Genomic DNA, 26,870 nt, shown 5'->3' with positions numbered 1-26,870 from the left:
AAATGAGCTTAAGAACTGTAAATGATATATACATTTACACATAAAAAGTAATCTTCAGAGTAGTTGTAGAAGGTATGCTACAAATCACATATGAAAATTTTGTCCTCATGTGGTCAAGAAATAAAACCAAGACAAATTAACATTTATTGACCTTAGTTAAAAACATCAGATTATTAATATATATTACAGATATATTTCCCACAAAAAAATAAAGATCTTAAATCCATTATTTTCCTTGGGGTCTGCTATTATGGCAGAAAAACAAATGTAACCTAATGTGGCTAGAATTAATAGAACTGAAATATAATCACAAGAAAAAGTAATGATTTTAACAATTAGCAATACTCATCTACAGCAGGTGTCGGCAAACTTTCTGAAGTGGCGTGCCAAAATTTAACCCTCGTGCCCTGGGCTGCACCACTCTCTTGCTCTCCTACCTTGGGCTCCCTTCTGGCTTTTCCTGTGGTGCTTTCACAGTTTCACTTTCTTTTTACATTAAGTGATTAATATTGAACATAAAATAAGTAAAAATAAAAAGAGAAACCCAAAATAAACACCCTAAATCCCTTTGTCAATAGTAAAGCAAATAAAACAATACAATTATCATTAAAATAAAAACTTAAAAACAATTATAGGTATTTCTGTAAAATACAAAAAAAATACTTCTTACTTAAAATCTTTTGAAAGCTCAAAAAAAGGCCACCAGTTGGGTGGTTTAAGAACAAAAATCAACCTAGCACAAACACTCAAAAATCAATATAAAACAACAAATCCCAACTATTAAACTCCTATTCAAAATAGGGATGTGAATGGTTAACATCACCCTTATAGGGGTGACGCTTACTAGTTATGGTCAGTGGGCTGTTCCAGCTCTATGAGGCCTGGTGCGCCTCAGGCAGGGATGCTCCTGTCTGGTAGCATCAGCCCCCAGCCTATCAGGCGTTGCTGGGACCACCGCCACCAAACACACGCATGTGTGAGGGGGAAGCTGAGCTCCCACCGTGTGCCACTCTCAATTGGCACGCGTGCCACTTAATGGCATGCATGCCATAGGTTGCCGACCCCTGGTCTACAGATTGAACCTCTCTAATCAGGAGATAGACAGTGGCAGGTAGTGAGTCCTCTTTTTGTCTGTGATTCTCTGGAAGCTGCCTCACATGCGTTCCTCTGCAGGAATCCAAAAGCTGCATTTAAATACAGAGCTTAAAAAAAATCTGTGGATGCATAGAAAACTCATATAGCTTACGAAATGTTCCCGTCTGTCCTACGAATCACTATGGCCATTAGTCATGAATGATGAGGAAAGAAATCTGAGGCTGTGATAGGAAGTCACTGGGTACTTCTTGGCAACTACTACTGCTCTCTCACAACTACCTGCTGTGTTGTAGAGGTCAACAACAAAGAACGGAGGAGCCATTTGCCTAGTGTATATAAGAGGCAGAAGTAGAAAACAGTTCCATAATGACTGGGATACAGATTTGCAGGCTGTGCTTTAATAACAACATTCCCCTCTAGATATTTATTCAGTACTGATCAGCATTCCCAAAACAGTGTGTGACTCAGGTGAAGATAGTCACGGACAGTGAGGATGCAGTCCTTCCATATACCTCCTCTAGGGAGGAGCAATATTTTCCAGTGTCATGTGTCATGACCTACTTAGTACACCAAGAGCACTCTGAAACACAAGAGAAAGATTTCAGAGACACATTGCTATCCTCTCTACAGCATATGCATTGTACAACTGGGAGTGGGAAGGTATGCAACAAATTCCTGAATTTGCCTATTAATACCAGTTATTTTCTGACTGTCTAACTGAAAACACACAATTGTGTGGCGTACAGGTTGATATAACCACTGTAACTCTCACTGGTTATATACTGAAGATGTAGTATTTCTTTCAGTTAGGTTCTATTATACATCTATTCCTAAGTGCCAGTGAGTACGGTCTGTTAATTGAACTACAGTACTAGCCATCAACATTCTGTGATGGTTTCTCCTTTTTACTGTTCATTCTGAACTTTCAGATCAGATTGCTTGAGATCAGTGTCTGAGATTTAATTTGAGATTGGCATTTTTAGATAGTTTTATCTTCCTTACAGGTTTGAATAAACTTATCTTAGTACTGCAGCTGCTACATATATATTGCCTTTGCTACTACACTCTGTTTACTTTTAATATGGTATATGAGTAATAAAGGAAAATAATGATATTTGTGGACATTGAAAAAGGAGCAATCTACAGATCATTATTGATATTCAATTCTTAAATTAGTCGTTACCTTACTCGGAGATCACATTGACCTCGCTTGTGAGGATACTTTTTTAATTACTTTGCTGAACTATTTTGTATTTTATTCTAAACTAAGTTATAGGACCATATTCATTTTTTGAGTTATAGTCCTTTGCAGAATAGGAGCTGTCTACAGAAGTCCTGTTGTGTGAAAGCGCTGGTACAAAGCCAACAAATCAGAACACAGCTTCTGGGCCACTGCACCTCCCAGCGCTTGTGTGGGGGGCTGTTGCCCATCTGATATAAAGTCACTTTTGGATTGTCGCCAGCAGGAGTAGGTTTAACAATAGTTTGCTTTAACGTACACAGGTGCATCTCTGCCCTGAAATCCAGGGACTCTGTGATGGCCCTCTATTTCTGCTGTGCCAGTATGCCATTATCTAATTAGAATATGACCATGCAAATCATTGTTGCTGCCACTGTTACATAATGGTAATAATAGTATGCAAAGAGTGACACATGGCCAGAAAGCACTAAGCATTCTGTCATCCTAATGGCCCAGAATCCACCTGTGGAGACATGTTAGAAAAGTATGTAAATGATAATTAGGGCCATTCCATAGTAGATAATCTAGACCTTTGCAATGCAAATGTGTATTTTTAGAGATTTAGAGTGATACTAATTGTGCGTGTACTTCTTAGGGGTGTGAAGGTTTAACTGGTAAGGCTTACGGGTTAAGGTTAACCTGTGGGCTGGAGCAGCTCCCTGCCTGCTCCTGCCCTGTGGGGGGCCCAGAGCAGATGGGAACCACTCCAGCATAGCCACTGCCTGCTGCGGGCCTGAGTGACCTGGAGATAGGGGCTGTTTCTGCCGAGATGCCGGAGAAGCTTCTGCTTGCAGGGCACCACAGTGCCTGGGCTGCTCCCACTGGAATGCTGGAGTGGCCTCTGCCTACCAGGCACCCTGTTCACAGTGAACCAGGGCCTCAGGTAGGGGCTGCTCTGGCTGAGTAGAGGCAGCCCTTGCCTGCAGCGGGAGGTGGGGGCATTTCAGCCCAGTGGCGGCACCTCTGCTCATCCTTAATTGGTTAACCAGTTAAATAATATGTTTAACCAGATAGCCAATTAAACAGGTTTTACATCCCTAGTACTTCTATCTTGTTAAATGTTAGTTGTGTAAAGAGACAGTTCCTATCTGTCACTTTTGATCTCTTGAAGAGTGAAAGGCAGCCGTAGGGAGGCTTCACTGCAATAGGAGAGCAGATTGGAAGACAGGTAATAAGAAGGTGGACTGAAGAACAGCCAATCATAGACAAGCAAGCCCTGTACAAAAGGAGAAGAGGGATGGAGGAGTTCAGTTCTCTCGAGATTCCACGGAGGAGGACCTGTGTCCCAGTAGAGGAAGGAACCATTAGCACCATGAAGAGAGCAGGGCTGGCAGTTAGGGGACTTCTAGACAAGGGCCTTGAGGCACAGCCAAGGCAGATGCTATGGGATATGATAGGGAAGTGGCCCAGGCAAGCAGGAAGCAGGGGAAAGTCAGAAGAGGGCAGAAGGAGGCTGCTAGTAGAGGGTCCCTGGTTTGGGGACCAGAGTAGTGGGTGGGCCTGAGCTTCCTCCCCCCAGTCTTACCACAATGATGAGAGTGGCCAAGTGAGACAGCATTTTGCCTCTGGAGGAAGAGGCTAGACTGAGGACTGCAGTGGACCACTGAAGCAAGTGATAGGAGAGTAGATTACTATTGCTCTGAAAGGGAGAGACAATGGAGCGAGCACAGCCAGAGGGGCACTGTCCAGAAGGAGAATGGCGTGGTCCAGGGAGAGATGCAGGCCCAGAAGAGAAGTGACATTGGTAAGACACCTCAAGAGGAGGTGGCCCCACAGTAGGACCGAGCTAATTCCCAAGATGTCCAGAGGGAGGTGCCATGGCGTGTCTGTATGTGTCCACCTTGTTACAAAAGGAAATATTAACAATAATAATAATTAATAATTAATGAACTATAAACATAGTATTATCACTGTATTCCTCTCTTTGAAATATCTACCAAGTCACCCAAGATTGTTGAAAAAGGGGCGATTGTTGTATGTTAATCTGTATAGTTAATTACCGTTGATGCTTAATAAAAAGGTCCATTTCAAATCTCCATTATTGCCTTTTGTTTGCCGGAGGACTCAAAGCAGATCTGGAATTGTATCCTGATTCCTTTTATCTTAGATCTGCTTGATGCTTCATGCAAGGGAAGCTTAGCCATAAGTCTGGCATTTCCAGACCTCAACTGGATTCACTCTAAATATGGAATTTGGACTATAACCATGAATTATTTCTGAAAGAACTCTTTGCAACTACAGAGCTCACTTCTATCTCTTCTATGAATCTGATTTCAGATCATACTCATGTCTATATATATACTGATCTTTTATCAAATACTCGCTGTCTTTTCTTTTTAAAATAAATTTAATATAGTTAATAAGAATTGGCATAAGATCTGAATATTCATTATTAACCTGGGAGGTAATGTGTCTGATCCGTTGGGACTGGTAGAACTTTCTCAAATGATGAATAAGATTTTCAGTCATCCTCATCATATTAGACTTGGATGTCTGGGTGGAGGCGTAAGGCAGGGTGTCTTAAAGTGAATTGCGTTGTTGGCTTCTGAGTAACCAGTAAGGTATTAGAAAAGCTGTTTTGTGTGGTTTGGTAAATCTGATATCCACCAGCTTTGGGGATTGGCTGTCCCATTATTTGCAATTCACCCTAATTGAATAACTCCAGTGTGGTTCCCCAGATTCCCAGTTATAGCCAGTCAGAACCTTGGCGTAATATAGAATCCTACACTCATAGTTTTCAGTTGCTGCTTTTGTATCATTTCTACCCCAGATATCATATCATTAGTTACTAACCTGATCCTGCACCCAATGGGAATTTGCATGTACAGTGGCTGCAATACCAGTCCCCAGAATATTTAGACAAGTATTCTTTCTTTAGTAACTTAATTCATTTTATTTCTATTAAACTCATTGTTTGGAGTGGACACTTTGTCTGCTCAGGAAAGATAGTAAAGATTAAAGCACTTTTCTCAAGAATTGAATTCATCCAAAAATGTCCCCCTCCTCATTGCTGGACAGCATGGTATACACTGGCATATTGCTTCATAGCACTTCAGAGGTGACTGGTTTAGTGGTGTCATGTTTATTTAATTTGTAAACCACTTTAATCATCATTCAAGATTGAAGGCATTATAGAAACATACAAATAATTATGATTAATAGTGAAAGGGGCAGAGACACTTAACATCAGACTTTCAATTCAAATTGTTTTAAGGTTATTGAACTCTTACTGGGGAAAATTAAAGTTATGGTAATGTCCTGCGGGCAAAGAAACTTAATGGAATGTATGAAACTCTAGGTAAGTTAAAATTGGATAGTCTATTCTTATTTTTCAGGTTCTGAATCTCAGATTTTATAGCACTTCCCTGTCAGAGCAGTTGACCAGGTTTTTCTGTTAACATTGTCCAAAATGTGAGAGAAATGGTTTCAGAGTGCTGGTATGGTGTATCAAAGCCAGAATGATTTACTGAGCTGGAGAAAAATTGGCTCTTGGAAGCTCTGTGGCCATCTTCTGGCTGATTAGGAAAATGCAACAGTATATTTACATTCACTCTTAATGAATGCTCCTCTCTCTATACTACAAGTTACACAACTTTTCCTAGAATATAGTGTATTCAGCAAATTGCCAAGTATGAATTTGAGGGGCTTCAAATGTATAGAAATGATTGCAAAAAGGAAAGGAACTGGGCTGAATTAATAAATTATATGTTTTGTTTTCTTTCAACATTTTAATTAAAAATGAGTCCCAATGAAGACAGATCTCTCTGAATCCTATGAGTGTCATTTTCAGTTAGCTACCTTGCTGTTTTAAGGTTTTCATTGGTTTTGGTATATGTAGTAAGAAAATATGATTAAATGCATTAACTAGTGTGCCACTCATCAGAGAGAAGTTTAGCATTGCATAGTTTTTAGGCTAGGCCAAAGCTTGTATATTCCCTAGTATTTGTAAGAATGAACTTACTGCAGTTCAATTTTTGACACCAGATACTACATTTTGCTCTGTGAAAGGCTGTAATTATACAGTGAATGAAAGTTAAAATACACTATATGTTGTATTAACTATATTTGGTCTTATATAATAGAGCAGCGAAACAAGTGTAGTATGAATTATACTCTAATAGAAATGATGACTATGTATAAGATCTAGGAATTATTAATTGTACCCTTTTTAACATTCTTTTTAAAAATATTTTGAAAACACATTTATAGTTCAGCGTGTGAAAATTAGAGAAATCTGCCTAAAGAGAAATTAGCTTTTTTTATTATGCAAGATATTATTCCTAGATTGACTGGGATCAAATTCATGTTGGAAATAAGTTTTAGGCAGAGGACCCTGCCCTCCAGATACTGGCACAAAGAACACGTTTATTTTTCCATTTGGACAGTACTGTTTTTGCAGAGTGCAGTTTGCCAGCACAAAGAAATCAGGACAAAGAGAGGTAGTGTATTTATGGACAGTATATTAATCTATGATGATATAAAATTTAAACATGCCAAAAAACTTACCAGTATACTAGATATAAGGAAGGGTACAGGTAACAGGATGGCTTACCTCATACTGTACTTTCTTTCCCAGCCACCTGCCCAGCTGTATAGAGAGACAGCAAAGTGTAGAGGAGCCAAATGCCAGATGGATATAGGAGACAGAAGCAGGAAAGTCCCATAATGCCTGGTGTCCAGATCTGGAGGTTGAGTTTTCATAATAAACCCCCCCAAATATGCCAGGTCTGTACAGATCAATATCCCAAAGCAGTTGGTAACTCTGGAATGTCATGGACAGCAAGAAGGCGGTTCCTTCAAATATCTCTCCTAGGCTACGTCTAGACTACAAGCCTCTTTTGAAAGAGAGCATCTAGACTGCAAGCAGATTTTTTTAAAAAGCGAGCCACTTTTTCGAAAGAGAGTCTAGACGGTCTCTTTTGAAAAAGCACAGTTTGAATTCAATAGTGCCTTTTTTTGAAAGAGTACTTTCCAAAAAAGGCGTTATTCCTCGTAAATTGAGGTTTACCGCGATCGAAAAAACTGCCGTGTTCTTTCAATTTACTTTTGAAACAACGCGGCTGCAGTCTAGAAGCAGGTGAAGTTTTTTTGAAAAAAGGCTACTAGACACACTCCTAGTGAAGAACCTGCACGCACATGTGTTCCTGTTGTGTGGAGAGCGTTATGTCATGAACTACTTCAGTATACTGAGAACACACTTTGAAATACAAGAGAATTAGATTTCACAGTGTCATGATGTGTGGGATCCCCGTCCAGTGTAGAGTGGGTTCACACCATCTCTCAAGCTGTGCTGTACCTCCCAGAGTTCGTATCTCTTCCTGCACCCTTATCAGCTCTGCTTCTAAGTTCCAGTAGCTAGTGCAGGCTACAGCCAGATGCAAGTGTCTTTCCTTAACATCTCTTTATCCCATTTAGAGTTGCCCCATCCCTCTTGGGCAAACTCTTTCTCTATACAGCTAAAATCCATGTCCAGCGTGACAGGCTTCACGTTGCTGTATATGAACCAATAACACAATCCTGCTGACTACGCCAATTCTGTCAGCAGACGGTCAGGGCAGTGTGTGTGTGTATGTTTCCGAGAAAAGGTTTAACGTCCGTGTCTTTACTGCTAGGACCGGGGTCCCGTCGCAGAGGGTGGCCAGCAGGCCAACAGACGCCCCATTATATAGGAAGAGCTTATTACACCTTAGATTTTAGCTGCTAGAACACAGGGGTTCCTTCGCAGCGGGCAGCCTAGGAAAGGCTGAAAAGGTGCCCTAACGGATCTTGTCACCTGGGAGTGACACAGATCCAAACGCCCAAGCTCTCCCTATGTCTGTCCCTTTATGACCGGCTGAAGTTCTTTTAAATTGTGCTTGGTTCTGTTACAGCAACTGAAGGAGTCAGGTTAAACCTTAAACAGTTACAGGTTTATTAAAAGACTTATAAAAGCATATGGTTACAATGGCTATTGCTCTATTTCTTAAATGCTAGCAAATATATATATAGATCTTAAAAAAATGGTTACAGGAAAAAGGTAAAGATAGAAAATAGAAATAATGGTACCAAGTGATAGCTTAATCTTTAAAGAGCTCTAACACTATGTATATATATACTTAAGCAAAGGACCACATCCAGGTACAATTTTTACCCCTTTCTGTGCCTCTCGACTCCAGCGTGTCAGGCCAGGGCCGGTCTCTCAATTCCTAGGAAAGACGAATACGAGGTGGGCGCCCCCTTGGAACCTCAGGAGATCAAACACCTAACCCGACCAGCAGATAGATGGTAGATTAACACTCAGAGAAAATGCGCTGCTGGACCCATCTATATACCCCTGGGGGCCCGTATCCTCTTTCTTATCTAAGATGCCGAATTGTACTGGTCCGTTTTGTGGCGCCAGTTCTTACAAGCAAGTTTCAAGTTAATTTACACTTGCAAGAGAGAGAACTAAATTGTGAGTACTAGACATTTTTTTACTGGGCGAGAGATTCCTCCCCCCGCGGATGGCTGTGTGTTCGTATCAATATGGGTTAAGTCAAGGACACTCCTTTGCAGCCTCTTGGTCAGCAATTGGCGTATCTCTGTTTACAGCCATTCACGGTCACACAGCCTGGGCCTTCTGCTCTGTGTGCCCTGTATGCTCCAGGCAAGCAAAAATGGATGTTACAAGGGGGTTCCTGTCTGGCTACAGCAGGACTCAAGTCAATTGGGTTACTCTGATTTGTAAATCAGTGAGGCCCTGTTCATAGGGCAGGAAGGCCTAGCAGCTGGAGTCAATGAGATCAGCAGAGCAGTTAGGACTAGCAGCTAGAGACTATGATATGATATTATCCAGTGATCACGAGATACTTAAGGCTGGAGTCAGTGGTGTTAGCTATATTTGCAGTGCAGCAGGGCTTAGTGACTAGAGTCATTGGGGTTATGCTGATTTGCAGGGGAACAAAACCTAGCAGCTGGAGTCCATGGGATTACGCCAATTTGCTGAGCAATGAGGTCTAGTGGTAAGAGTTCATGGGGTTATCCCAATTTGCTGGAGATGGGAGGCAGTTGCAGTAGGGGGACCAAGGCTCTTCCTGCTCCACCAGGTCCAAGTCCAGGGCCCTGACTGCGATGAGTGCTTTTGCCATTGAGTCAGCGAGGACCCAGCTGCAATACACTGACCATATGCGGGTATATGGCTAGTTTTTCTCTTGGGCTACTTCCTACTATGACTCCTGCATCTGTGGCTTGGGTGGCTTCTGGATTCCTGGGTACCTTTGCTTTGACTGTTTCTGGTGGTTCCAAAGTCCCTAGGGTGTCCGGAGATATTGGTACATTTGCTCAGATCTCGGTGTCTCTGGTTTCTGTGGTTGGGGGCTACTATGACTCCGAGGCTGGATTCGGCAACAGATGTCCCTCCTCTCCACTAGTCAGCCTCAACTGAGCAAGGCTGTTCACTCTTATATTGGTAGTGTATTTGGAGCAAGCCCAGTAGGGCTTCCTCAGCCCACAACGAGATGCTAATCCTTTTCCATCCAGTGCAGGGTGAGTTATCCTTGTCATGCACCTTCCCATTTATGAGAGCATCCAGTAGGGACTCTTCCTCCTCCCCCACTTTCCACTTGTGGGGCAGGGCTTCCTCAGCTCACAAAGGGAATTCACCTTTTCCTGTTCAGCGTGAGGTGAGTTTACCCTGTCACACATAGGCAAATTGCTTTCTTCTCTGCAGCATATACAGGGTACAACAGAGAGTGGAAAGTAATGCAGTTAATACCTGTGAGACATCTTTGAATATGTCTTTGCATATGAATTTCCATCCTTACATATACTTTCTAGGAGAATCACTTCACATGTATTATAGAATCATAGAATCATGGATCTGGAAGAGACCTCAGAAGGTCATCAAGTCCAGTGCCATGCCCAAGGCAGGACCAATCCCAACTAAATCAACCCAGCCAGGGCTTTGTCAAGCCGAAACTTAAAAACCTCTAAGGATGGAGATTCCACCATCTCCCTAAGTAACCCATTCCAGTGCTTCACCACCCTCCTAGTGAAATAGTTTTTCCTAATATCCAACCTAGACCTCTCCCACTGTAACTTGAGACCACTAGTCCTTGTTCTGCCATCTGTCACTACTGTGAACAACCTTTCTCCATCCTCTTTGGAACCTCCCTTCAGGAAGTTGAAGGCTGCTATCACTCTTCTCTTCTGCAGACTAATCAAACCCAAATCCCTCAGCCTCTCCTCATAGGTCATACGCTCCAGCCCCCTTATCATTTTTTTTCGCCTTCCACTGGACCTTTTCCAATGCATCCACATCCTTTCTAAAGTGGGAGGGCCCAGAATTGGACACAATACTCCAGATGTGGCCTCACCAGAGCTGAATAAAGGGGAATAATTGCTTCTCTGGATCTGCTGGCAATGTTCCTCCTAATATGCACTCTAATATGTCATTAGCCTTCTTGGCTACAAGGGCACACTGTTGACTCATATCCAGCTTCTCATCCACTGTAATCCCCAGGTCCTTTTCTGCAGAACTGCTACTTAGCCAGTCGGTCCACAGTCTGTAACAAAGCTTGGGATTCTTCCATCCCAAGTGCAGGACTTTACACTTGTCCTTGTTGAACCTCATCAGATTTCTTTTGGTCCAATCCTCTAATGTGTCCAGGACACTCTGGACCCTATCCCTGCCCTCCAGTGTATCTACCTCTCCCCCTACCTTAGTGTCATCTGTGAACTTGCTGAGGGTGCAATCCATCCCCTCATCCAGGTCAGTAATAAAGATGTTGAACAAAATAGGCTTTGATATTCCTATTACTTTACAGATGTTGCATTTGTCACTCGCCTAAATAACTTACATTCAATAAACCAGTGGTGGGGAACCCTTCTTGGGTCACCTACTGAAATATCAGTCGGGGGCCGCACACAAGTGAGAAGCCAATTAGAAGCCTTGACTGAGAAGGAGAAAGACACACCCCACATTCCCCTTCCACATCAGAGCCTGGGGGGGCCAGGCTAGTGTATTTTGTGTGCTTTAGCCATGTGGGTAGGTGGCAGGGAGGCTGGAGCACCAGTACGGCTTCCTAGAGCAGGCCCCCAGGCCTGAGGTTCCCTACCATTGCAATAAACAATTGCATTTTTAATCCAGTGGTCCCAAAAGGTAAAGGTATACAGGCGATCCCTGACTTCCGACCACCCAAATTACAACCCCCTGCATTTACGGTCGCCCTGCTCTGGGAACCGCAGGGCCGCCTACTGCCCGACCCAGCCCAACCCTTGGCCAGCTCATAGTGCTGTTTGCACCGTGGGACTGCCAACTGCCAGGCCCAGCCTCCAGCCGGCTGTCTCTAGTTACCATTTGCGCCTCAGGGCTGCCTACTGCCAGGCCCAGCCCTCAGCCAGCCGGGTCATGGCTCCATTTGCATCGCTCTGCAGGGCCGCCTACCGGCCGGTGCACCTCCCACCTAACTCAGGGTGCTGTTCATGCTGCACCGCAGAGCTGTCTACTGCCCAGCAGAGCTCCCTGGCTCTAGAAGACTACAACTCCCAGGAGGCAAAGTGGGCCAGGAACGGTACCCCCATTCATAACATTGCCCCTATGGGCAATAAGGGTTCAAGTTACAATGGCCCAACTTACAACGGTTCTCCAGGAACCAATTAATTCATAAATGCAGGGGTCGCCTGTAACTGAGTTCCAAAAGGAAGTAACTACATTCATGGAATACAGGTGGGAGGGGTATGTTAGCCAAGATCTCCAGGCAACGCCATTCTCCTGGTGTCCTTTGACTGCCAAAAGCTGGGGCTGGATGATAAGAGATATACTGTCCAATGATTGTTGTGTTCAGTTCATTCCCTCTAAACCATCTAATATTGTACACTTTTAGAAGATAGGACATTTCATATTCTCTAATGCAAAATCCTGTTAGTTTTTAGGATTAAATTTATGGAGAAAGAAGCCAGAATCTGAAAGTCTAGAAAAAATTGTGTCATAACTGTTTGATTTGAGATTAACAGTATGTGTTTAGATTTCATATGCACAAGTTATTCTGTTTTTAACTGACACCATCAACTTCAAATGTAACCAGTTATAATAAATGAATTGGAAATCCTGTAATATTCCAGATTTATCCTTTTGTCTTTCTGATAGTCTTTCATTTTATAATTGTATTTTCTTATTTTTTAATCGCTTTTCCCCTTGTCTGTGCTGTATAAAAGATCCTCACAAACAGTGGAATTTGATAGACTCTTCAAGGGAAATAGTGTCAGATGCACAAAGTTAAGAAAATGGAGTGGTGGTTTTTTGCTCTAATTGTTATCAGTTTTCAGAATTTTATGACTTAATCATAACAATAGCAAGTAAATATTATTACCAGAAGCATGATAGTTACATTGACTGTGTCATTTTAAAATAAATGACATTGAAAATAACCCACTTAATCATAACAATAGCAAGTAAATATTATTACCAGAAGCGTGATAGTTACATTGACTGTGTCTTTTTAAAAACAAAAAGTCAATATTCGCCAACAGTTAAAGAAGTAACTGTGGTAACTCAAATACCATTGTGTGGAGGTTATGATGTATCCTTTCCCCTGAGCAACCATAGCCACTGCTAGCAACACTTCAGTCAAATTCTGCTACTAGGAAATTAGAAGAAGTCATTGGAGCAAGACATTAGTTCAGATGGCCCTGGAATCCTGTGGATCCTGTCCGATCTGCCTGCATTGAGGGTTGTCCACAGTAGTTTTTCATGTGTCTTCAAAAGGGGCATGGGAGGATCTCTGTGAAATTCCCTCTTCCAGAACCCTTTTCTAATTTCCTGCATTGCCATAGGAGGGAGTGATATGGGTATGAGAGAGGATTTCAGGATTTGGCACTGTGATTGCTAATATATAAATCCATAAAATCCTGCTTTTCGTTGTTTAATTATTTCTTATGCTGTCATCAGCTGTGGTACATTTGTACCTTTTCCTACTGAACGTTCAAGGCTTGGTACAAAGGTGTATTCATTCCTGATTAGGGGTTATAAGCATATTTATAATGAAATAATAAATACATAGGCATCTTATGGGAAAGAATCCTGCAAACAGAAAGCCTGACTATTTGTAGTATAGAATGAATTCCTTTTGGCATAATAGGGACATCAGGGTATGTCAGCATGGGAAGTTTGTCATTTCCAGTTCGCTGAATTTAAACTCAAGGAAAATTGCTCAAGAAGTAAATCTGGATGAAGAAATGCTCTTGCCATTAACCCTGAATTCTGAACTTGGTGTATATAGTTATCTTCAGGATTTTGGACATTGGACAAGAGCCAAGTTATGTTGACTTCCACATGCCTCCTTTTTCCTTATACTCTTGCAATAGTCTCTTCCCACTTAAGAATACCTTCTTCTTAAGGGCCTTGCAACATAGCCCCTCCAGGGGCAGATCATAAACCTTCCTCAGGCAGGTGACACAGGACTCCTCGATTTTGCTGAAACAGACTAATATGGTTACTTCTCTGAAACTTCGGCTTCTTATTTACCTTACCCTCCTTGCTGAGCTACTGCTAGGTATAAGCAGACTATGGAACTGCTTAGGACCCTGTGTAGCTCAAGGGAACCCCCTGTTAGTAATTAATATGTGGGGGGATCTCAACAATATTATTTTAGGTTACTCAATGGGCTAGCACTGGCACTGCCTCTGAGGAAGAGTCATCCTGGGCTTTGTAGTGATTTTGCTTCATTTGTTTCTTTGACCATGAAAAGAAGTCCATCTGCATTGCTTCCAGGCTCCACAGACCCAATAGTAGTGACAGGACGCGTGGAGCAGGAGAATAGGGACTGCTCATAGGGCAAAAAAACTGATTTGAAAAGAAATATTAAAGCTTGCTGAGAAGATGGTAGAGTGTCTGAATGGGTAGAGATAGCATCTGTGGTTGTGTGTTGGATTAGCTTTAATTTTTCAGGGAAAATCAAATGCTATGGAAATCTAGGTTTTATTAATACTTACTCAGGTTTATAGAGCTGTGCAGGGTGAAGAGACAGCTAAATATAATTTCCAGTCTTCTGTGAATCTTCTTCCATTTGCATACACCTACACTCCTCAGGAGGGAGGAGAAGATGAGGGGAGAAACAATGGATTTCATGGCATATATTACTCAAACTGGGACAAACTGTTCCACATAATATATGGACAGCAGTGTAGTTTCTCTGCTAAATAAATGCTTTTCGGTACTGAAAAACAATTGAATTGCTGTGGGGGCAGGCAAAGTCTATTTTGTTGAATTTACTTTGTAAAGATTGAATGACTGAGAAAATGTTTCATTAATTTCTGCTTAATTCTTCTGTATTCATCAGATCCTAAAATGTTGTTTACAATTCTGTTTGTACCCCACTGTTTTAAAAACAAATAAGTAAAAGAAAACCATCTAGAAGGAGAAATAGCAACACGTAGATTTGATTGAAAGTATATCACTTAAATAAAACCAAGTCATACAGCTTTGGTATAATAATAACATGCTGTTAACTGATCGCAATATTATTGGCAATATGTTTAGTCTGAGCTAATGCCACAATACATGTACTTAAATAAAAAACTACTTAAGTTTTCAAATCTGCTCCTAGATGTATGATGTGTAATATATAAAATGAGCTCTGGTACACAGCGCGCAGGATCACTTTACAAGACTTAGATGACAGTCTTGATTTAATTTAATTTATTTATTTGCTAAAGTTTAGAGCAGAATAACTCTCTGGCTTCAGTGATTCTGGCAGTAAAGTGAGCAGAATAGTATTCCTTGTGACATAGTGAAGCAGGATGAGCAGCATCCAGCCATAGTACGTGGGGCAATATTGGCAGCCTACACCATAGTGTGGGATGGAATGATTTGATGTAAATGGGACATAGCAAAGCCTCAAACAGTCAACTCTGTGTTGCCATCAGCTAAAATTATAAGTGAATAGATCAGGTGACCATGTTGTGCCTGCTCAAGATTTGGAACAGCTGCCCTAACTAGTGGTGTGAAATTCCCTGGGAGACACTGGACCTAATTCTCTTCTCATAGGTTTAATTCCATTGACTTTTATGGAGATATTCCTGCAAGTGCAAAGTAGAGCACGGTCAGGTCTATGTCACCTTTTGCTGGCAGGCAGATGCATTACATATGCTGTATGGATGTTTGTTGGTCAAAGAAGAATTTGCATCATAATGTTTTCAGGCTAAAAATACTAAATTGCTTTTTTAATTTTAAAAAACCAATAAGCACATTTTAGCTTTTCATCAGTCTATTATCACAGTCATGGATTTCTATAGTTTCATAATTGTTTGGAAGATCAGTTTGATTATATTGCCCCAAAGGAAAATTACAGTACATTGCTTTTGGTCAATTTCACATTTTAATAGACTGCATTTGCAAGCAGAAATTATACAAGTTTCCAGATTAAACATTTGTTTTGCTTACTGTAACAAAATACATTTCTACAAAGAACATTTCTCAAATTGCTTTTTAAAATCTGCTTTGTTTTCAGGCATTGCTATTTCTGATGAACTTGAGAAGGTAAGAGTGATTGTGTACCTAATGAATAGTGCAAACAGGCCGATGTTTATGGTAATTTTATGCAGTAAGAGTTCAGCCTTGCAAAACTTGAATATACACTCAACTCTCAGTTCAGTGGGGAGTTGAATACTTAAGGACTATTGACAGGCCTCATACACATTATGGGCCAGACCCAAAGTCCTCTGGCATTATCAGAAAGTTTCCCATAAACTTTAAAGGGCTTTAGCCTCAGTCCACACACAAGCTATACAGCTGTATATCTTATTTTGCTTAATTTGATCTGTAGGGATAATTTAATTATATACCTAATGCTAAATATTTCCTATAAGTATATTTTTTTAAATTTGAGCTTCAGGTAGCTGCTATAAAAATTAAGTTCAAGTAATTATACTGTTTGTGAACATCTTTAGGAGTGTTCTTTGGCCCCAAATATGGCTAGCTATGCATGTGGCATACAAACAGGAATACTAATTTCACAGTTGCAAGAAATATAAGATTGACTTAATTCTGGCCACCTGAGAATGGTGAACAGACTTCTCCACGATTGGTCCTTCAGAGAGGTATGATAGATATTGCCAAGAAGGCATGTGGGATATGGGGCTGCTATCTACAAATGATGGTGGTTTATGCATAACTCCTGTGTGTTTTGGCCTTGATCTTTCTTATGCTGACATGTATTCTAAACTCAAGTAATCCTGTTGATTATGTTAAGCATGTGCATAAGCATTTCAGGATCTGGACCTTTATTTTTACTTTTGACACACTTCTGTCTGGTAGTATTTGTTAAATATTAAAACAAAAGGTCTCCTTCTGTTGAAACCTAGCATTGTGAATAGTTTGTACTGAAATCAGTGAGCTAGTTGTAATTGTTTTGACTGTCATAAACCTTGTGAAGTGTCACTTTTTTATTGAATAGAAGCATTTTGAGTGAAAGTGAATTCATTATCCTACACACTTTTATTTTTGAGGAAGCATCTAAAAATACTTACATTTCATCTTGATGAAGACCAGTTTTTACCTCAAAACATGCAATATTTTGACGTGTTATATTTCAGTGTGAAAATCATCATTTCATGGGAAGCAATATTGGTGACATTACTAAGATATTGATTGGTTAAAAAAATTCAGCAAAGACAGATTTTATTTGCTACTTTACTTAACTGCTCAATTTGAACATTCTGAAAGTTTGTTTTAATCCTTGTATACTTTTCAATCATGCAAACTGACATCTTTACAGGAAATCAGGTAAAGTGGAAGAAATTAAATAGAAACCATCACTTTGAAAATTATATTACATTGTTTATGCAATGGAGTTGTAGCTGTGTTGGTTCCAGGATATTTGAGAGACAAGGTAGATAAAGTAATGTCAGTTGGACTACTGTCTGATGAAAGACAAAAGCTTTTGAGATATACAGAGCTGTTCAGGTCACCAAAGTTTGTCTCTTTCACCAGCAGAGGTTGGTCCAATAAAAGATACTACTTCACCCTTTGTCTCAAATTCCTAAAATGTCTATTATTGAAACAGATTAATTTACATAATTTCCCTTTTTTCCAGTTTATTTTCTTTATATATAGTTAGTTTTGTTGATGAGACAAACCCCTTTCTGGTCCCTGCAAGAGGTGGGTTTTTTTTCTATTTTTTCCCCAGTCACAGCAGGAACAAAGCTGACACTGATTTAATGAAAATATTTAATTTTAAATGCAGATTTACACACACACATTGTAATAGCAGTATTGCCAACAAAATTTTCAAAATGTAATTGACCCCAAAATCACAAGAGAGATTAAAAAATCATGAGATTTTTGAACAATAATATATTGGGAAGTTTCATTTGCCTTTTGTTTTTTTTGAACCTGGGGTCACATTTTCAACTGTTACTTTACAAATGTAAGGGCTGTTTTTAAAAATAAAGCTTACATACTGAATGATGATTTGGGACTTTACTTAAAACTCCAAATGAAGTGACATTTCAATAGTATTGTGAGATTTGGCAACAGTGCATTCAAATTCCTTTGTTGCATTCACTTTTAGTGGAAACAGTAACTGGAGAATGCCAAAGGATCAGTTATTCAGGGTTTTTCAAGGGTGAATGTGGCCCAGGAATCATAACAAGTTCAGACCACCATGACCCCAGGCCTAAAATAAAAAAATTCATTTAATTTGTTTTCTCAGACCATTTTTTATCTGTCATCTCAAAGATACTTTTTCCTTTCCTAATCCTGCAAGTACAAAAACTGCATCCATAGATACAGGATCCATTAAATTATAATCTACAAAGAAGATTAATTCTCAACTTTAAACAACCGGTGAGAGCTGTGCTTGAGAAATGGCAGAACGCAAGTACCAGGAACATTGTGAAATGCTGTTCTGGTTCCTCAGAAGTGTCAGAACAGGGTTCTCAAGCATTCTGACAGGACTCAAGCACTGACTTTAAATCTCCGATTGGATAGAATTCTCTCCCCTTATGGAAGATATATATGGCCAAGTTTACAGACTGTGTTTGTCTACACTACAGCCTGGATGGACACTCTAAGATCGATCCACTGGCCATTGATTTAGTGGATCTAGTTATGACCTGCCAAATCAACCACAGATCATTCTGCAGTTAACCGCTCTCTCTATTTTGGATGAGAAGAGTAAGGGAAGTCGATGGGAGAGTTTCTCCCATCACCCTCCTGCAGTGTACACTCTGCAGTAATGTGACCTAACATCTATCAACTCTCAGCTACGTTATTCATGTAGCTGGAGTTCTGTAGCTGAGATCGTCTTACAGCAGTAGTGTAGATGTAGCCTGAATCTCTTACATTCCTACTTCTCTTCTGGAAATTCCAGGACATATCATTTTGTGTACTGTTTGTCCTTTAAAATACTCATGAGGCTAGCATTGCAAGATTTAAATGGAAGATGCAGCAAAGATCTAACTGCAAATTAAACATTGTATGTTAATTTACTCAATCATTGTTTGAAGGAACACTCCAAATAATGCCACAGTGTTTTCAATACAGCCTTCTCTGACTTCCTATTTATCACTCTTAGTATGATGTCAGTGAGATTGAAATGAAATAAATAAATTAGGTCATTGAAGTTGTGATGTGTGTTGACACAATCTTTAAATAGAAGCAAGGATGGCAAAGGTTAATCATAAAATGATTTTTAAAATTTCTTTTATGAAATTGATCTTGCAAAATGCTGTGATACATGATGACCTAGTTCCAACAAATGTTAAAATGAATATCATCAGAAAAAGGGCAAATAGCTTTCATTTGTTAAATAGTCATGTGCAAATTGACAATGTATGTTGCAGGAAGGGACAAGAAAAAGCTGAGTCTGAAAAAAATGTGGCTTTTCCCGAGTATCTTCAATTTTTCCTTATATGGAATCCACAATTTTCAGCAAAATTTACGGTAACAGCTGAAACCAATTTGTTCCCCTTCACTCTGTCTCCTTTGGACAAGAGCATCTAGAACTATTAGCAAGCACTTTGGAGGGCTAAGAGAGGCCATGAGACTTTTACACACTCCCAGGGTCAAGACAGCCTTGTTGCTAAAACTCAGCTTGCGTGAATGGTATCAGCATTTTTGCCAACAAAATACTTCCATCCCCCAAAGACCGAAATTCGCTTTGCTGGTAATAGAGCGCTTTTGGTGACAAAGCAGCATTTACTGTTTTGATTGTCATGGCAAAACTTAGTTGTTCAAGGGGGAGTGGGAGGGTTGAACACCTGTGAACGACAAATGTTTTGCCAATCAAATGTAAATGTAGGACATGCCCTCAAATTCTGCAACAAAGACATGATACAATGGTACTAGAAAATCACTAATCTTCATTTCCTTCCTCTATGATTGCTGTACCACCTGACTGCTTTACAACAGAATTCATACAGCTAAAAATATTTGTCTTTAATTTTTCAGAAATTTGTGAAGTACCATAGAGCAAAAATGGCAGTGATCCTAAAATGTGCTAGATCACTTAATTAGTCTCAGACAGTATTCTCCCTTTTCACCGACAAGCTTTTCAATTTAAAGATAATTTTCAGTGTTGCTACAATGTCTTCTCAACCTTGCAATAAAATGTCACCACCCAAACAATGATTTTAGCTGGGCTGTAGGGGAAGTCTGTCTAATTCTCCCCAGAGATTAAAAAGACAGTGAAAGAAGACAATGGTAAGCATATATTACTAGAGAAGTACAGGAAAGGAGGCATGAGGGACTGTGATGAGAAACTATGGTAATATAAATAATAACCTAAGGGCAAACGAGATTGACAGATTCTGCAGATGACTCTCTGTTGGAGAAGTTAAGGGGTGGAATGGATGGAAGGCAACTGCAGTGTTAGGACCAGAGTAGGATGGTGTAGCAAGAAGACATGGCCTCCCTCAGAGGTGGAGGGAATGCTGCAAGCCTCCTGGTGGGCAGAACCACGATGAACAGACTCTGCACGCTGGAAGCAGAGGGGTGGGACAGGGAGTAGAAGTATAAAAATTGTCCCAGCAGGTCAGTTGGGAGGCAGCTGCCGAAGGAGACGGATGCTTCTTCCCTACTGCAGGAATGAGATGCCAAGAAGAACTGCTGCTGCCCCAGAGACTAGTCTGAGCTTCCAGAGAGCCTTGGCATTCCTGCTACAGAGGAGCTGCTTCCCGTGGAATTGTATCCTGGGGAGACTGAGGACAGACAACCGCTTGGTGCAAGTGCTCACCCCTGCTGGAGCCCCATAGACTGGGCTGGTGCTACAACTCTGCTTGGCTGCAGGCTAGAGCCTAGATTGTTTGCAACCCTGTCTCTCTTGAAGATCAGGACCCATTGAGAACTGCTAAATTTCCCCTTGTTTTTCTTCCTTTGGGAGAATACTCTAGCAGATCAAACTGCAAAGAGGCATGGCCTCCCTCAGATGTGGAGGGACAGCCATGCCAGACCACAAATAGGTGTATAGATATAATATGCAAACAGCCCTTCCCATAAAGTATCAGCTTCTGGCTCATTGTAAATTGTGTGTGTGGGGGCGGGGGGGGGGGGGGGCAGAGTGGGCTCCCCAATGCTGGAGAAGGCCCTAAGCCTGGGGGCCAGATCCAGGCAACCCAAGGGCTGCCCTAGGTTCCCCACTCCTGTTCTAAAGGCTTCTGTGCCACTCCAAAGGGACCTAAAACATCCCTGACCAGGTAACTGAGGATTTTCTCCTACATAGAGAAAATCCTAGACTGATGCAGAGTCAGATACCTACTATGTGAACAAAACACTCGGACTCACATTTAAGGAATATAGAATCTGGAATTTAAAATCTTGTCAGTTTCAAGCTTTGTCTTTTAACTCCTGTATTTGACTTCCCCATTCTAACTGGATAGACATTATTTATAGATTTCAAATACTACAAACACTTTTAAGAATTTTATATTATGAATAATTGCTAATATTTGAAACTTTGCATTTAAACGAGTCATTCCAATTCTTTAGTGTCCCTTTAAAGATTATTTGTTATTGAGGGAAATGAATACATATGTTACTAATCTAAATAATCATCCTGCTGCTGCTTCTCCTGATGCCATTTATTAGGACTGTGTTTTTCTTACAGTAGTGATAATTTCATGGGATGCAGAGCCAAACAGCCATAAGGATTTGTGTTCCTAAAATGATTGTCTTTCATTACAGAGCAGAATATACAATATATCTTAATTACAGTAAAACTCCGATAGTCCGGCATCCAACTGTTCGGCACTCCCAATATTCCGGCATCAAAATGCCAAGTGCTCCTGACCAGCTGATTAAAAAGCCTGCCGCTCAGCACATGTGCTGGCTGTAACCAGAGGGAGCATAAGGTTGGGGAAGGGAGGGAGGGAGTAGGATCATGTTACAGTATAGAGAAGAGCATTTTGCTTCAGCAAAGGGGAAAGGAGAGGGGAGGGGAAGGAGGATCAGGTTACAGCAGGGAGGAGCTGCGAAGAGGAAAGGGGAGGGGAGAGGGAGGGAGATTGTGTCCTGGTCAGCTGTTAAGCCGTGTAGCTGTACCGGACCTCCTGATTCTCCGGCAAATCTGATAATCCGGCACTACCTAGGTCTAAAAGGTGCCGGATTATTGGATGTCTACTGTATTAGGAACCTGCATTTTAAATTTCCTTGCTGTCCTAGAAATGACATTCAATGAGAGCAGGATAATTATCCTCAGCATATCATTTCAAAATGGCAAGTTTGCAGCATAATATTTTACTTCAAATTATCACTATTTTGCATCAACTCCCAGTTTACATATAAGCACACATCTCCAAGGAAATTGGAAAGGCTTACGTAGAATCTTTACACAAACTCTGTCTAATTACATGGACCATTTGTTTCTGTTGTTAACATTCCAAACTCAATGCTGTGAAATATCAAATTTTTTTTAAATGTAAGGTTTTTTTAATCTCCTTCTAGTTATTCCACCATATAACTTAAGCAAGTTTTCAAAAAATATGGATTCTATCTTTGTAATTGCAGCTAATTATAGTGGCACATGATTTACATTATTTATTGCCTATTATAATGCACAGACCATCAGCCAAATAAAAATACATTTTAATTGAAGATAGGAGGATATGTGAAACAAAAACGCAGGGTTATTTTAAAATTGCCTGTTGATTTTCCTGCTCAGTATGATTTTCACACTGAATTAATAAGAGAGATGACGTTAAACTGAAATATACCATCTTTGCTGTGTTCTTCAATATTAAAGTGACCTCATCCATTGCTTTATGTAATTAAAACAGTGGTACTTCCAATAGGAGGGTCTTTTGAAGAAGGTATAGTTTTAAAGCCAAACTAAGAGTGATGGACACCTACCATTCCTGATCAAAACTGTTGGATTTAAAACGCAAAATGAAGTTATAAGTAAAACTGGGAGACATTTTTCAGGAAATTAATTAGTTGCTAAAAATGCAGTTTTGGGTGGATCAAAATTATTCATGACTTTGGAGAATAATTTTGGCCAAAAGAGGGGGGAAAAAAGTTAAAACATATCACCAATTTAAAGTAAAGCACGTAGACCTTGTTTTGAAATGACATTTTATTTTGAAACAAAAACAGGACTATGTAGCACTTTAAAGACTAACAAGATGGTTTATTAAGTGATGAACTTTCGTGGGCCAGACCCACTTCCTTAGATCAAATAGTGAAAGAAAATTGGCACAACCATATATACCAAAGGATTCAATCAAAAAAATGAACACATATGAAAAGGACAAATCAAATTTCAGAACAGAAGGGGGGGTAAAGGGGGAAGGTAAATGTCTGTGAGCTAATGATATTAGAGGTGATAATTGGGGAAGCTATCTTTGTAATGGGCAAGATAATTAATGTCTTTGTTTGGACTAAGGCGTAGAGTGTCGAATTTAAGCATGAATGACAGTTCAGAGGATTCTCTTTCAAGTCTTGTGTGAAAAGGTCTTTGAAGCAGGATGCAGGTAATCAAATCGTTGAAACAATGCCCTTTCTGGTTGAAATGACAAGAAACTGTTTTTTCTTTGTGATCCTGTCTAATATCTGTTTTGTGGGCATTGATTCTTTGGCGAAGTGTCTGAGACGTTTGTCCAAGGTACATAGCAGACGAACACTTTTGGCACATGATAGCATAAATATTAGATATTAGACAGGATCACAAAGAAAAAACAGTTCCTTGTCATTTCAACCAGAAAGGGCATTATCTCAACAACTTCATTACTTGCATCCTGCTTCAAAGATCTTTTCACACCAGACTTGAAAGAGAATCCTCTGAACTGTCATTCATGCTTAAATTTGGCACTTTACGCCTCGGTCTAAATAAAGACATTAATTATCTTGCCCATTACAAAGATAGCTTCCCCAATTATCACCTCTAATATCATTAGCTCACAGACATTTACCTCCCTCCACTCATCCCCCTTCTGTTCTGAAATTTGATTAGTCCTTTTCATATGTGTTCATTTTTTTGATTGTATCTTTTGGTATATATGGTTGTGCCAATTTTCTTCCACTATTTGATCTGAGGAAGTGGGTCTGGCCCACGAAAGCTCATCACCTAATAAACCATCTTGTTAGTCTTTAAAGTGCTACATAGTCCTGTTTTTTGTTTCAGTTACACCAGACTAACACGGCTATATTTCTATCACTTTATTTTGAAAGTTAGCTAGATTTATTTTTAAGTAGGGAAAAGAAATACCTGAAAACAAAATGAAACTAAAAATCAAACAGAAAATTATCCCATATGGAACAAAACATTTTTTTCAATTCTCAGCATTTTTTTGTTTTGTTTATAGGCTTAGCCACTGAACCCAAAATAATTTATTTACTCAGCTCTAATTTTGTTCTGAGCACTAGAATGGTCAACACCTCTCTGGAGCAAGAACCTTAATCCAATGCACATTTAAGTTAATGGGAATTTTTTCATTGATCTCTGTGGGCATTGGATCAGGTTTTTGACTCTTTAATGTCCCGTACTATTCCAATAAGGATCAATACATGAGGTGAAGCAATACATTTGTATTTTGTTCCCCTTTTCCAGTTTATAAACATGACTGAGAAAGGGCAGCATAGAGTTGTTTTTGGCTTTTGTTTCTATTCAGGACACAACAGGTTTTAATGCTCCTCTTTTGAAACCTCGTGTGATTGGAGAATGGGTTGGTCGTGAGGAGAATGATGCAGATCCACTGGCTGCGGAGATGTTGCAACCTCCAGTACCAAGAAGTAAAAATGAACAATGGGATAGTGAGGATAGCAGCAGCAGTCCTGGAGGAAGGTGAGGTTTTGCTTTTATAGTTAATGATTCCTGAAGAACATCTATCTAACTTCTAAAAATTGTACAATATCCACTTTTAAGGATCTAGAACATGAAGCATATTATTTTCCCATACAGTGTACCAGGGTCTATGTAGTACATATTTAATTACATTGGACACAATATTGCAGATGCTTATGCACATTGGTATCCCCATAACTTTACCTGCATAAAGTTAAGTGTGTGTGTGTATACAGAATTGAGACATGGCTTTAGCATTTTTTATTGGTACTTCAGCAGATACGGTTCACATTGTCTTTCTTCTCTCAGTGCTTTGTTATAGCTGTTTGCTGATTCTATCCTACAGAAATAGGAACAAATATGACTATTCTTATTTAAAAGAAAAATGATGGGGAACAGCAGCTCCTCTCTATTATTACAGGATTTACCATCACAAAAATCCCTCCCCACAATTTTTTTCTCATGTTCGGTTCTTCACTTTAGCATCTTGGTACTAATAAGTTCTTTTTCAAGGAGAACATTATATTCAGAGCTTTTGATAACTCACTGTACTCCGTTATCACTTAGCTGAAGAGGGAAAAATCAGATTGTTAATGTGCTTCAATCACAGAAAATGATTCAGTTTTCACAAGCAGAATATTTTACACGATTATAATGACAAAAGTGGACTGTTTATAATAAAAGGGAAAGTATTCACATTTTTTCCAAAAGCGATTCGTGCTTATATTTTTTCAGATGTTAATGTTGTACAGTATCTTGTACAATGGTATATCCCATGGTGCCTCTACTGTTATTAGGTCCTCCTTTTACTTTCTTAAGGAGAAAAGGCTGTGTCTTTTGTCTGACCAAATTAGGACATAGACTGTTGCAAATGCATGTCTGTTCCTCTTTTACGTGGGTAGCAATGCTTTCCCTTTGAAAATATCTGCAAGTGTGTCCCTCACTATGGCCTTGAGAATTCCTTTGTGTAGAGAATTTGCTCCTCAAATTGCTCCTGGATTTATTAATTTTTCAGTCATACTGCAAAATCCTCCCTCCCCCGCCCCCTTTTTCTCAGGCTCTGGTAGAAGGGATTGGTTGACACATTTATCGGCAGTCCTTTTGTATTGTTTAGTGTGTGCATAATTTATGGAATGGTTACCATTTGCAGAGGATGATGGTAGGACGACACGGAGGCTATGTCTACGCAGCAGCGTTATTTCAGAATTACTGACGTTATTCCGAAATAACAAAGCCCATGTCTACACTACAAGCAGTTATTTTGACATAAAGCTGGAGGACTTCTTACTTCATAGTATACGGAGTAAGAGAAGTCGGAGGAAAAGTGCTCTTTCTTGGACTTCCTGCTCTGTAGACAGTGCCAAAAGCTGAAATAAGCTATTTTTACTTTAAGCTACACAACTGACATAGTTCAAGTTGCGTAGCTAATTTTAGCTTTAGCCCTGCTGTGTAGATGTGCCCTTAGAGAGTTAGTCAGTCTGGTAGAGCAGTTGGCTTCCTGTCTTCTGCCTCTGTAGTCAAGTTGTTCTAGTCTTTAAGGCAAGGTGGGAGTTAGGGAGACCCAAGCCCTCCCTCTCCATCACATCCCAGCTCAGGGTCCTGTGTAAGTCACCCCCTAAGTAGGGGACCTTCCAGTGGAAAGTGTACATCCACTGCCCTGAACTACTTCCTACTGTTGCCTCTTCAGTTTGGGACACGACCCCATAGTCCAAGTTCCTGTGGTGACTTGTCTCTTACTAGTGCTCTCTTGAAGACCCTATATGGTGTCCTGCTGCTGTCCCAGATTCATCTGGGCAGGGCAGACATAAGTTTGGTTGGGTTGGAGCCTTCACAAAGTCTCTACACCTCCATCATCCTGATGCTTCTAGGCCTCTTTGTTCATCTCTTATGGACAGGAAAACAGTGGTTGGCTTTTATGGTTGCCTCAGGTGGCAGGCCAGCAATTCTTCCCTCATGTAGGGAGGTAGCCAGGTTTTGCCTCTTTGCCAGTCAACCCCAAGCTGAGCCATGCTCTCTCTTTTTCTTTCCCCTCCAGGCCTGGCTGCAGATATAACAGGGTGGGGTTATATGGGTCTTAAGGGTCTCCTTAACCTATTCCGTGCTGATGGGAGGGTACTCAGCTTTACCACAGATGGGCATCCCTTGGTATTCTTAACAAAGTCAAGTAAAGAGAAATACATGATAATGATCTGCTCACTTTGCCGGCTTCATACTGGAGGAATTGAAAAAAGCTGAGCTCCAATTGACTGCTCAACATTAACTTTAGGGTTGTGGTGCTGGGCAGTAGCAGTGGCAGTAATGGA

General features: G+C 40.3%; 1 protein-coding gene across 5 annotated transcripts in view; it reads left to right on the top strand.

Moving 5' to 3' along the window:
- The window catches only part of C2H8orf34 (chromosome 2 C8orf34 homolog), a 235,140-nt gene that overhangs the window by 65,368 nt on the left and 142,902 nt on the right, over nucleotides 1–26,870 (top strand). For all 5 annotated transcript variants that reach the window (XM_075920568.2, XM_075920572.2, XM_075920569.2 and 2 more), the window contains 2 exons: nucleotides 15,802–15,830; nucleotides 24,395–24,567. In XM_075920568.2, coding sequence (XP_075776683.2) covers nucleotides 15,802–15,830; nucleotides 24,395–24,567 — 202 coding nt within the window. The remainder of the gene's footprint in view (nucleotides 1–15,801; nucleotides 15,831–24,394; nucleotides 24,568–26,870) is intronic.

Source organism: Pelodiscus sinensis, chromosome 2, assembly GCF_052426305.1.
Source record: "Pelodiscus sinensis isolate ZL-2025 chromosome 2, ASM5242630v1, whole genome shotgun sequence".
In the NCBI taxonomy this organism is placed as follows: Eukaryota; Metazoa; Chordata; order Testudines; family Trionychidae; genus Pelodiscus; species Pelodiscus sinensis.
This window is presented reverse-complemented; position numbering and strand designations above follow the sequence as displayed.